We start from the raw sequence: 13,821 nt of genomic DNA, 5'->3' as shown, positions 1-13,821 counted from the left end.
AAAAAATTTAAGTAAATGCCACGTGTCAACATTTGATTGGTTCACGCGAATTTCTGTTAAATCAACTAACGGTCAACTGACAGAAGGACTAGTTTGATCTATTATCAAAACCACAGGGACCTCCTGTGATAAAAATCAAATCCTAAGGGGAAAAAAAATAAAGTAATGAAACCCAAGGGGAGTATTTAGTATTTAACCATTTTTAAAATTTTTAAGGTAAAGTCCATTTAACTTCTCAAACTATCACCCTAATGACAATCTACCCTCTAAACTATCAATCACGACAATTTACCCCTTAAAACTACCAAAACAATGACAATGTACCCCAAATTTTAACAAAATAACGAAATTACCCTTATTAAAATAAAAACAAAAATATTAAAATTTAATTTTTTTTTTCCAAAATTTTAAGGGTATTTTTGTCTTATTGAAAATTTTATAGGGGTAATTTCATTATTTTACTAGCATTGGGGGTACATTGTCATTGTTTTGGTAGTTTGAGGGATAAATTGTTGTAATTGATAGTTTGAGGGATAAATTGTCACTAGGGTGATAGTTTGAGAGTTAAGTGAATTTTACCCAAATTTTTACTTTCATGAACTTTCAATTTGATATAATATATCTCGTCTTAAAAATAATAAAATAACTGTTATATGAGTTATACTCCTTAATTTTTTATAAAATTTTAAATTTACTATTAAATTAAAAATTAAAAGATATTTGGATCGTTTTAAAAATAGCAGCTCTCATGCCGGAGGCTTTGTTTGGCAAAGCTTTTCCTTTTTCTTTGTTACCATTTATCACTATTTCTCAAAAATATTAACATCAAAATATGATAACTTTTTTTTACTTTTTATATCACATTATTTATTTTTTATTATTATTCAAATAAAAAATTATTACAAAAATAAATTTTTTTAAAAATTTTTTATACTAAACATTCTTATTTATTTCACGTACAGTGTTCAAGGAATCTGCGTCGCCAAACAAAGCGGGAAACAGTGAGAATAATACGGAAAATGAATCAAACAGCTACGAAATCACAAACTCGTACGTGGAAGTGAAGTTGATGAAATTCCAGAAACGAGAAATGGTGAAAACGGCATTGGTGGTGCAATGAATTAAAAACAATAATGTAATGGAAGGAGAGCAAGGACGAAAGCGATTGATTGATTGATTGATTGATTGAATGATTGATTGAGAGAGAGCGAGGGGAAGGAAGGACCCGATGAAAGGAAGGACCCGATGAGAAGGACCAGAAAAGGCGGTGTACTGGAAGCAGCATTTATGTATCAGCAATCCATCTGCAAGTTGCTGAGGTGTCCTGATTATCGTACCATTAATTGTTTCAAAAAATTTCACTTTAAAATTTTAAATTATTGTATAATTTAAGAATATTCTCCTAGAATTTAAAATTTCTCAATTTACATACTTAAAATTTAATTTTAAATAGTTTATTTTCATCCATCAAATTTTAAATATTAAAAATGATAAAATAGCATTTATATCTCTTACTTTCTATAAAATTTTAAATTTATTCTTAATTTTTTTTTAAACGAAAATCGATGGGTAATTGAAAGTCCGTTAGAAGTTAACGGATGGGGTAAATTGATTGAAATTGAAAGTTCAGAGTATAAATTGAGAGTTTTTAAATTTTTAAGATCTTCTTAAAACGCACGATAGTTCAGGGGTCTAAAATAAAGTTTTCCTTATTTTTTTTTAGGAAATTACACTTTACCAATTTATCTTTCAAAGTTTGAAGCAATTTTTAATTCGACTTTCAATATTTTAATTTTTTCAATACAATTTTCAAACTTTTAAATTTTTAAAATTTAATGAATCCGTTAGTTAAAGCCTTTTTGACTAGAACAACAATCACTGTTGACATTTTGTTCTCCAAAATGCCCCACGCCCAACCCAAGTTAACAAAGTAACCTTCAGGCCTCTAGGAAATTCAGAAAAACAGTCCGTATATGCGGACTTGAGAGCTACGGCGTCGCTAAACACCTGCGCAGTTTGATTCCCCATCCAACAATTATACCAACATTCCGCACCAAGAAGTAACCATTGCAAAAATTCATCGAACTGGCTTGGTTCCTGAGAAATAAGAGGAAAAGAAAGCTTATTTTCCCTCGAGAGTTGGTTATATATTCGTACCCGCCGTGAAGAACGCGGTACTTGGTAACGACGCCGTCGTAGATATGGGAGCAAGGGTGGTGAGTCAAGCTCACGGAGTTCCCACTGAACCCGGAAAACAAATCTTGGAGGAAATGAATTTCTAGGAAAGTGTAGAGGAACACAACGGCGACGATCAGCGAACCCAGCAGGTAGTTCCACAGTGGTATAAGAGCGAGCGCGTTGAACAACAGGCCGTAGGGGCTGCCGGAGGACCCTTCGGGGTTCGAGCAATCCCACGACAGCATGGACGGAGAATTCTTGGGTTGGTGGTGGACAAGTCGGTGCAGGCCAGCCCAGTGTATTTGAGCCTTCGGCAAAACTTTAAAATTAGGTCTTATTTTTTTAATATTTAAATATTAATTAAATAATAATTATTTTAATATGGCAGGAAATATTTACCTAATAAGATTCTGCATTTAGTGAAATTTTGTTTTAGACTAAAATTACCATTTTGACTTTACTCTTTGTTCTTTATACTTAAATTAAGTTGGCTTATTTTTATCTTTCAGCATTTTCGCAGATTTCTTTTTTTTGTTCTTATTTTATAAAGGGCCTCGATATTATAAACAAATAATATTATTTTTTAAAAAAACATGTTAACTATTGAGGGCCTCATGGCCATTATGCAGAAGGCCTCCATATTATAAAAAAAAACAATATTATTTTTTTAAAGCGTGTTGAAGACCTCAAGAAAGCATGTTGGACCTTGATATTATAAACAAATAATAATATTTTTCTTAAAGCATGTTGAGGGCCTCAAAAAAGTATGTTGATAGCCTTTATGCAAATTTTTTTGGCCTTATTAAAAAAAATTTTGGGCATTAAAAAAAAAAATTGTGGGCATTAGAAATTTGGGGCTCTAGGCACCGGCCTAACTCGCCTAACGGTTGGGCTAGCCCTGAGTCGGTGGTAAGTAACGGTGGGTGAAGAGCTGATGAGAAACACGAAGCGTGGGTGTGAGATTTGTGAAAGAATTGGATGTGTGTGTGGGCAGCAAGGCGTGCATGCGTGTAATTGGGATGAGAGAGCATTTTGGGGAACAAAATGCCAACAGTGATCATATGATCACTGCTCCGTCAGTCAAAGCCGTTTTGACTGACGGATTGATCGAATTGCAAAAATTTGAAAATTTGGATGAGTGCATTGTAAAAATTAAAACATTAGAGGTCGAATTGAAAATTTTTTCAAATTTTGAGGGAGTAAAGTGTAATTTTTTTTTTAAATCAATTCTTTCTCCATTGCCATTTTTTTTTAAAAAAAACAATCCTTTCTCCATTGCCTTTGGTTTTAAGCATTTGTGTCTATTATATATAAATGTTACTGCACCACTATGAGTAGGTGTCAGTAGGCCTGTAAATGAGCCGAGTCGATCCGAGCTTTGGCAAACTTGGACTGGCTCATTTAAACAAACCAAGAAACGAGCCGGTCTCGAACTCGAGCCGAGCTTGTAAACCCCGGCTCAAGATCGACTCGTTAATGAATTTGACACGCTCGGGATCGTACTCGGGATCGATAATGGGAATATGCAAGTCGAGTCAAGCCCTCGATTAGCTCGACTCGACTCGACTCGAGCCCGATAGAGAGACATAAGTTTGGAAAGGGCGAAATCGAGCCCGAGCCTTAACTCGAGCTCGGTTAGAAAACCTTTCGAGCCTTAAACAGGTAGCTCGGCCCGTTTAAGGATCGTTAACAATAACAATCAAGAATTATATTCTAACACATTTACAATTCAACAATGTTCCAAGTTTATTCCAACTGCCAATTACAAATCAGGTAATTCCAAATGCCAATTACAAATCAGGTAAGATTCAGTGATTCACTAGAACAAGTTATATTCAGGACAAATATTACCAATGTAAAATTCAGGACAAATATAACTTACAAATTACATTAGCATTAAAGCATAAATTAAAAACACCTAAAATAACAAGCTTAGACAATTATATTACGGCCTTACAAATCAAGCAACTTCAAATTGAAGAAAACAGATTAATTTACAAATAGAAGAATTACAAATCAAATTGAAGAAATTATAAATAACTGAAATGAGTCAAATGACCAAAAGCCAAAATTCATCTAAAGAGACTACTCTTCATCCTGGCCACCAGCTATCCACACCAGTCCACTGTCCACACTGCAATCAATGAAGAAAAGAAATGTGTTAAATGTTTTTAACTCCCTTGCAAGATGTCAAGGGAGTTTTATCACTTAAGATTGAGTAATTAGTAAGTATTTAAAAATTAGATGAGTAAATGCACATAAAATTAAACATTGCAAAATGAGGATATCAGGAAACAGTATATGTGTGATGTGTTCCACTTGCCAGTTAACACTGACCAGCCTGATCGTGACCCACACCCACACTGCAAGTCTGCAATCCATGTAAAAAAAAAAAAGGTGTTAGCCGTTTGGCGTTTGTAACTCTCTTGCAACATAATTAGGGTGCTTTAGAAATAAAACAAAATTGGTAAGGACTTTCTATAGCCACAGCCTAATTTCTAAACCCACACTGGCCACACATAACAAACATCAACATGTACATCAAATTATAGTAACTAGTAAAACATGCAGAGAACTAAGAAGTGCAGTGTGATGTACATTGTACATGAAAGCAATAGATGGTATAATAATGGAAATATGGAATAATAGATTATGTACTCAAATAGTCAAATGTGCAAAATTCAAAATAATAGAATCATGTTAATCAACCAAAACTACTAATTATATACAACCTATAATTAGTAGAAAGAATAACAGTTGGTAAAAAAAAAAAACAAGTAATCTCAACAGATAGCAACAGCATAAAATAAATTAGAAATTGAGTCACAAGCCACAAACATATAGCAAAAGCAGTAGCATAAACCAGTGTATCACTACTAATCTCAACAGATAGCAACCACAAAAGCATAAGCATAATTGCATAATTGCATAAACCAGTGTATGATGTGTATCCCAACTAATCTCAAATCAGTAGCATAAAAAAATAAATATGATATTTATAAGCACATTTTGTTAGAGATTTTTAGGTATATAAAATGCAACAACTTAAAAATACCAAACTAGTAAATAGTAACAAGCATATGAAAATATGTGGCAGCTTTTAATGAAGTTTCTTAAAAGCGGAGACAAGGACCCAAGGAATGAATAATCACTGCAAACACAAACAAACCAAAAATATTGTTAGCAAATTTTTACTCCCTTGCATTTAGTTAGTCAAAGACGCAAAAAGTCTTTGACCTTTAATAAACGAGTCAAGGGAGGTTCAAATAATCAAATTTTTGTTGTAGAATGAAAACAATTAAATGAACAAGGAAGAAAGATATTACCTCAACAGGCTCAAATGATCAAGAGAGTTTCCAACAAAAGTACAATATGGCACTTAAACATTTGAAAATAAAACATAGTTATCAAAATACAAACTTAATAAGCAAAGGGAGACTGAATCCAAACATTTCAAAATAAAACATAGTTATCAAAATACAGACTTAATAAGCAAAGGGAGACTAAAACCAAAAATGAAGTATTCAAATTACAGACTTAAACAAGGAAATGACTGAAATAGATTGTAATAGTAATACACTCCCTGTCTGAAATTCTGCATCACATCACATTCAGGTAGTTGTAGTTGTAGTGGTAGGCAACTCCACTTCAACCAATTTCTACAAAAACAAACACAAATTTAATATGGCCAGTTCGTACATAAATAAAATTTAGTAAAACTCTAAATAGTCTAAATACATAAATTAGATACAAAACTTACTTCACCAGCAGATTTTTTCTTGATGCCATGAAGTGTTCTCACCCAATTTGAACCACATAAGAGCATATGAACAATGTCAGGGGATAATGATGCTCTATGGGGTTCAATAACCTTACCACTAGCACTGAAGGAGGATTCAGAAGCAACTGTACTTATGGGAACAACCAAGATATCCTTTGCCATTCTAGACAAGATGCGATACTTCAAGGCATTGCATTTCCACCATGCCAAAGCATCAAAATCTGTTTTCATATGTACTCCATTCTCATTCTTACCACAAATGTAGACATCCTCTTCAAGATAAACATCCAAATCTGTTTTAATGAGCCGGATGATGTCACTACTTCTTATATGGTCAGCAAACCTTGATCGACCTTCAGAAATTTTGGACACCACATCTCCAACAATTGCACTTGAGGAAGAACAAGAATGAGCATTTACTTGGGCAGTTTCTTGCAATATACAAGCTGTATGGGCAGAAACATATGATTCAAATAACTCTTTCAGAACTGCCAACACATTGTTAATGTGACTACAAGCTTCGGTCAAAGGATAAATGATAGAGAAACAAAAATTGATCAACTTCATCTTGTATCTAGGATCCAAGACAGCAGCTATGGACATCAACAAATTGCTATCACCCCAATACTTATCAAATTTGTCAATCATCCTACTTGCCATTGACCTCATGTACTCATTCCTATCATCACACTTGATCATCAAAACTTCTTTCATCCTCCAAACCTCAGGTAAATACAGATTTGCAGTAGGGTACTCACTACCAGATACAACATTGGTTACATCATTGAAAACTGACAAAACCTGGTTCACATTACCCACCATTAGGGCTGGGCAGATTAACCGATTGCCAATTACCGGTCGTCTACTGGTTTCGACCAAACCGATATAAACCATAGCCGATATGCCGATATCTTTATCGATTAAAAAAAGTATACTGGAATTCGGTCCGGTCCGGTTCAGTCCGGTTAAGGGATTCTTATCGGTTAACTGGTTTAACCGATAAGAACCGATTATACTTATTAGTCCCAAAACGTCGCCGTTTTAGAGAGGTTATATAAACCTCTCTAACACCACAACAGTCGAACCCTAAGCCCCACTTTAGTCTAAAATCAGTAAATCACTCACGCCTTTCTGCTCTCTCGGTCTCTCCTAAGCTTTCTCGCCGTTGCCCTGTTGCCCACTCGTGACTCGCCCATCTGTTGCCGCCAACTGCTCAGGTGCGGCCGCCCCCAAGTCCCAACACCTCTCAGCCTCACACAGCCCCCAGTCTCGGTCTCGATCTGTCCCTTCTCTGATCTCTCGCAAGTCGCAAGTCGCAGACTAGCAAATCGCAACACTGCCAACACGCCAACACTCTTGGCTCTCTCGGATTCTTGGTGCTACGGTGACTCACAGCCTCACAGGTAAACAAGCTTTGACCCTCACTCCCCCCATTTTTTTTTTCTTGAATTTTCTTGAATTCTTTTTTTTTTTTTTTCTTTTGTTAAATTTTTTGTTTACTTATTTAGTTGTTTTGTTATCTAGCCTGGCCGATTATATTTTTTCTCTTGAATTCTTGTTAATTGAATAAAGTTTGAGGTTGGGGTTTTAAGTATGCATGAATTCTGGGATTTTCAATCCAGTTGTAGGTTGTTCAAATTGTTTCTTCTATTATGAAATTGAGGTCATAATACCTATGATTGAATGTTTGGTAGAGATAGAATGTTACAGGTTGTCCAGTTGTAGTTTGAGTTTTAGTCATAGCTCATAGGTCAAACATTGTCACATTAGCTAATTAAAATCAACCATTGCTTTTTTACTTCAGAAGTTCGTATGGCTGCACCTCGACCTCCAACATTAGCTACTTCTTCTTGTCCCATAGGCATAGATGATGAAGAAACCTTTGATGAAGACTTAGACTTTGATGAAGAGACCTTTGATGATATTGATGAATCTGATGAGTTGGATACCTAAGGGATTAGATGTGCTGGTTCTAGGGGTTCTAGGGGAGCATCTCATGGTCATGCTCGTGGTCGACGACCCCCAATCTCTTGTAAAAAAAGATTAAGAACAAAAAGATCTTCAGTGTGGGACCATTTTACTAAAGATGTAAATAGTTCTGAAGAGGCTCCTATTGCAAGTTGTAACTATTGTGGGGTTCAGTATAAATGTCATGGGACAAAAAATGGCACCTCTAGCATGTTGTACCATTTCAAAAAAAGCCAAAAGTATAAGAGCTTAAAAGCAAAAATAGATAGCTCTCAGTCTAAGTTCACCTTTATGGCCGGGCAGAGTCAGAGTGATGGTAGTATTGGTAATAACCTAGTTGTTGGGAAGTATTCTGAAAAACTTATTAGGGAGACACTTTGTGAAATGATTATTGTTGATGAATTTACCTTTTCAATTGTGGAGAAGATGGGTGTTAAGAAAATGTTTAGGGTTCTTGAACCTCGTTTTGAGCTTCCTTCTCGCTATACAGTGATGAAGGATTGTGTTAAGTTGTTTATGACCAAAAAAGAAATAATCAAAAAGAAGTTGTTGATGGTTGGTCAAAGGGTTTGTTTGACAACTGACACTTGGACTTCAATTCAGAATATGAATTACATGGTTGTAACAGGACATTTCATTGACTCCACTTGGAAATATCACAAAAGAATATTGGCATTTCGCCAAGTGTCGGATCACAAGGCAATAACGATTACCAAGGAAATAGAGCAATGTTTGGTGGAATGGGGGATTACCCGTGTGTTGGCGATAACACTTGATAATGCAAGTGCTAATGATAAAGCAATTAGTGAGTTTAGTAAAAGAAATATGTCCAATGATGATGTTATTTGTTGCCATGAGTTTGTTCATGTGAGGTGTTGTGCCCATGTTCTAAATTTAATTGTGAAGGAGGGTATGAAGGATGCACATGATTCAGTTGAAAGGGTCCGAAATATGGTGAAATATGTGAAGGGATCCCCCCAAAGATTAGCCCTCTTTAAGTCTTGTGTAGAAAGGAAGAATCTTGGGTGTCGGTCTTCCTTGACTCTTGATGTTTCCACTAGATGGAACTCTACTTATACCATGTTGGAGGCGGCACAAAAGTATGAAGGAGCATTTAATCTTATCTTAGATGAAGATTCGAATTTTGTACATTATTTGAATGATGATAATGGAGGGAGGGATGTGTTGGGGGCTCCAAATGAAGATGATTGGAATAAGGTTCGACACATTGTTAAATTCTTGCGTGTGTTTTATGACGAAACAATTCAGATGTCGGGTTCCTTGTACTCAACTTCTAACTTGTTTTTTGGTATTCTTCAAAATGTTTATCATTGTTTGGATGAGTATTGTGAAAGTAATGATTATTCATTGAGTAACATGGCAATGCAAATGAAAGAGAAATATGATAAGTATTGGGAAAATTTTTTGGCCATTAACCCCTTGTTGTTTGTTGCTTCGGTGCTTGATCCACGTTACAAGATATCCATCTTAAAATTTTGGTTCCAGACAAATGTGGGTCTACAAAAAGCAACAGAAATTGTTAAAAAATTAAAGGATGTCTTGGGCCGGTTATATGAGCAATATGCTAAGAATGAAAGTGGGGCTAGGTTTGGAAATGAAGAGCGTAGTTGCACAAGTTCCGAAGGTATGGGTGTGGGTACTAATAAGAAAGATGCTTTAGCTATTTACCATTCATTTCGGGCGTCCAAAAATGTGATGATGTGTCGGACAGAGATAGAGCAATATTATACGGAAGAGGTGGAGACACCAAGTGACAACTTTGATATTTTAATGTGGTGGAGGGTAAATAAGGTAAAGTTTCCGATTCTTGCCGAGATAGCATGGGATGTCCTAGCAATTCCACTTACTTCTGTTGCTTCTGAGTCGGCGTTTAGCACCGGAGGTCATATCATAGATCCTTTTCGGAGTTCTTTGGCTTCGAAAACAATGGAAGCTCTTATTTGTTGTCAAAATTGGTTGAGATCTTCTCCCAATTTTCAGTATGTTGAGTCACTCTTGCCTGATATTGAAGATGAAGAAAGCTACAAGCTTGAGTCGGGTAATATTTGTTAATTTCAAATTTATTCATTATTCTAATTATTTGATTAAATTATTTTTACTAATCCTTTAAAAATTTCATTGTGGTAGAAATTTTGTCTAATTCCCTCACATTTGACGCGAATTAAGGCTTAATGGATGAACTTTGCGGGGTAATGTTTTGTTTAAAGTATTTGGTAAGTTTTTTGCATCTTATTTTTTTCTTATTTGATATTTATTTCTTACTCTTTAATATTAATTACTAATAGCGATTCACTTTATTTATGTTTTGATTTGTTGGATTATTGAAGGAAGCAGATTTAAGGAATTGAAGATAATCTATGTTTGAGGTGGCTCAAGGAAATTATTGTGTAACCGTGTTGATGTTGATGTTTATCCATATTGATCACTATCTTTATGTTTTCTCGCTTTTATATTTGTGTAATGGTGTTGCCTATGACTTATTTTCCTTTTGCTAAGTGACTTTAATTAGTTAATACTTTGTTTATTATTCATTAATGAATTTTATTTTAATTTGGGTTTGGGTAGGTTTGATTTTTCTTTTTTAAAGTGATGGGATTTGATGGGATTTCTTTGCCTTTGGTGAAACTGTGAAAGCATTTTTCATTAACTAGTTTTGCTAGTCTAATTAGCATTCATCATGTTAATTAGTCCATTTGCTTTGGAAAAATGTATTTGATAATATAAAAAAAAAAAAAAAAAAAAAAAAGTTGAAGTGGATCAATATAAAAAAGCTTCAATTTTTAGCCCAAAAAACAAATATTTGGGTCCCAACAAAGAGTATTTGGGCTCTCAAAAGTAAAAAAAAAAGAAAACTCATTTTTGGCCCAACAAAATAAATCAATATAAAGTTTTCGGTTAAATTGGTTAACCGGTTTAACCAAACTGTTTAACCGTATACCGTTTTAACCGAAATTATCTGTTAAAATTCTTATTGGTTCGGTATCGGTTAATAAACCGTTTAACCGAAAATTATCGATTAATAACCGATAAGGTCCAAAACCGGACCGTTTTGACCGATACCCAGGCCTACCCACCATTTCCCACTGTTCTGGAGTTACAACCCACTGAAATGCTTGCTCAACTCTATGGTACCTAGGGAACACTTCTTTAAACTTAATTGCAGTGTCCAACATCAAATAGGTGCTGTTCCAACATGTGGGGACATTTAAAATCAGTTTCTTACAGGGTAAATGCAATCTCTTTGCTATCTCACTAAAGACATTCAACCTACTTTTAGAAGCCACAATATATTTTATGCCTTGCCTAACATCATCTATAATACCCTTAATTTCAGAAAGCCCAGATTGCACCAACAAGTTTGTAATGTGTGCACAACACCTAACATGAAACAACTTACCCCCAACCAACAAAGCATTCTTCAACTCAAAGTCATCTTTTATAATTCTAATTGCAGAATCATTAGCTGAAGCATTATCAACAGTAATGGTATGAATTTTATCCTCAATTCCCCAATCAGAAAAACAATTCCTTAATGCATCAGTAATCACAACACCAGAATGTGGAGGAGGTACATTGCAAAAATTTAAAATTATTTTTTGAAGGCACCAAGTTGAATCCACAAAGTGGCAAGTCACCACCATATATGATATTCTTTGACAAGAGGTCCACATATCGGTGGTGATGTTCACCTTGTCAACCAATTTCAAAAGTGTTCTCAGCTTCCTTTTTTTTATTTTGGTAAGTGGTAATGCAATAATTCCTAACAGTTGCACGGCTTATTTTTTTTTCGGTGGGGTGTGCAGGCCCTCATGAACTTATTAAAAAGTTCATGCTCCATCATATTAAAAGGGTACTCGTAAAATAGCACCATATGGGAAGCAAGTTCCCTAACCCTACTCTCTTTATAACTAAAACTTGTCAAACTTCCCACACCATCATTGTCACTGCTATGCTCAAATGACAAAGTACTTTGCTTTTTAGCACTATTAAACTCAACATATCTAACACATGAAGTCAAATGCCTATTTAGGGTTGAGGTAGTACTAGATTTTCCAACAGCAAACAGTCTCTTACACCAATTGCATTGTGATTTTTTAACCCCCCTATTGTAACTGAAACAAAGTCATTCCAGACTTTGGAAGTCTTTTGCCTTTTCCTCTTTTGATATTGTCCATTCTCACTCAAGCCATTTCCATCCCTATCCCCATCCCCAGCACTATCACCCCCATCCACATCCCTAGCCCTAGCCCCAGCCCCAGCCCTAACCTCACCAACAGCAAGACAAACAGTGTTAACATGTTGGCTTGGGTTATTTTCAGTGCTACCAGACTCAATAGATCCAGGTGTAGGAATCACAGTGAGTGTATCATCATGTACATCAACTTCAATACCTTCCAATTCCATAGATTGACTCGTAATCTCCATAACTGTTAATTAAAAAATTGGGAAATTATATCTAAAATCCTTAGGTAAACGCGCTTTTTTAAAAAACTCCCTGGGTATTTTTTTTTGGAAATTTAGTATCTGGGTCACTCGAAACTACTAGAAAACTCCCTACCGTCAATTTTTGTTAACTTCCGTTAGTCTACTCAAAACTCACCGTTTTATCTGATTAAAATATTATTTTTTTATTAATTTAATTTAAAAATTCAATCTTAAAAAAATAAAAATAAAAATAAAAAAATTTGAAGGGTGGCTAGGGGTGGCGGTGCCACCCCTGGCCACCCCCCCCAACCCCTATGGGGTGGCCGTAAGCCACCCCAGGGGTGGTTCGCCCACCCCCAGGTGGTTTGGGGTGGCCTGCAGGCCACCCCAAACCACCCATGGGGAAGCGGGCTTCTTGTTCTGCAGCAAATTGTTCTTGCAACCGTTTCTGCTCCCGAAATTTTCGCTTTTCCTCTTCCTTTTCCTGTCGTAGCACACTATATTCTTCCAAGCTTTGTAAGACAGGAACCTTGTCATATAAGAAAGGAATTCCTTTCTCCATCTCCCAAGCTTTTACTTTTGCAGTCAAATTCTCGCAAATAGATGATATTTTGCTGACCAGGTTCCGTGCTTTTTCAGCACGTTTCAGATTTTTGTGTGCTCCTCTTCCAGCACTATAGCGATTTTCATCCCTTTCATATTCTTCAAGCCACTTCTCCTCCTCAATTGCATATCTCCATTTCTCCACCTTGTCCAAGATATCCTTCCTGCTTAGAGCTTGCTCTTTGGCTTTTGCAATCTGATCATCCATGCTTGAAAGAAGATCAGACAGATCCACATTACCAGAATCTACGAGGCTCCCGAGAATCTCTCGCGCTACATCACTATCTACATCCATATGAACCCCTCGGTAGATTTCTTCTAGTTCATTTTGCCTCTTAAACACCAACTCCTTCATTTTGCCTCTCGCTGTCACTCTCACCAATTTCATCCCATATTATCTGCAATTCGTGAAGAAGAGAGGCGCAAGTGGTGCGAGTGGGGGGCATATTCGTCATTTCACAAGTGCTTGAAGAAGAAAGAAGAAGAAGAAGAAGCCAGAGAGAGAGAGCAGAAGAGAGGAGCGTGCTAATAGCTGTTTCATGTAGCCACCATTGGTGGTTTGGGTAGCCACCCCATAGGGGTTGGGGGGGGTGGCCAGGGGTGGCACCGCCCTTCAAATTTTTTTTTTTTTAAGATTGAATTTTTTAAATTAAATTAATAAAAAAATAATATTTTAATCAGATAAAACGGTGAGTTTTGAGTAGACTAACGGAAGTTAACAAAAATTGACGGTAGGGAGTTTTCTAGTAATTTCGAGTGACCTAGGGACTAAATTTCCAAAAAAAAAAACCCCAGGGAGTTTTTAATAAAAACACGTTTACCTAAAGATTTTAGATATAATTTCC

At 35.7% G+C, this 13,821-nt stretch overlaps 2 protein-coding genes across 2 annotated transcripts; both read right to left on the bottom strand.

The window, feature by feature from the left end:
• Positions 1-5,789: 5,789 nt before the first annotated feature.
• Positions 5,790-6,853, bottom strand: LOC132162920 (zinc finger BED domain-containing protein RICESLEEPER 2-like). Its single transcript, XM_059573131.1, has 2 exons — positions 5,939-6,853; positions 5,790-5,837 (listed from the first exon to the last, which is right to left on the bottom strand). Exons 1-2 carry the CDS (start codon positions 6,851-6,853, stop codon positions 5,790-5,792), a joined length of 963 nt encoding a protein of 320 aa, XP_059429114.1.
• Positions 6,854-11,974: 5,121 nt separating this feature from the next.
• Positions 11,975-13,331, bottom strand: LOC132162919 (65-kDa microtubule-associated protein 5-like). Its single transcript, XM_059573129.1, has 2 exons — positions 12,767-13,331; positions 11,975-12,375 (listed from the first exon to the last, which is right to left on the bottom strand). The coding sequence occupies exons 1-2, from the start codon at positions 13,329-13,331 to the stop codon at positions 11,975-11,977; spliced, it is 966 nt and encodes a 321-aa protein (XP_059429112.1).
• Positions 13,332-13,821: the final 490 nt, after the last annotated feature.

Source organism: Corylus avellana, chromosome ca10 (genome assembly GCF_901000735.1).
Source record: "Corylus avellana chromosome ca10, CavTom2PMs-1.0".
Taxonomy (NCBI): domain Eukaryota; kingdom Viridiplantae; phylum Streptophyta; class Magnoliopsida; order Fagales; family Betulaceae; genus Corylus; species Corylus avellana.
Note: the sequence above shows the minus strand (reverse complement) of the source record. Positions and strands in the feature narration are given on the sequence as shown.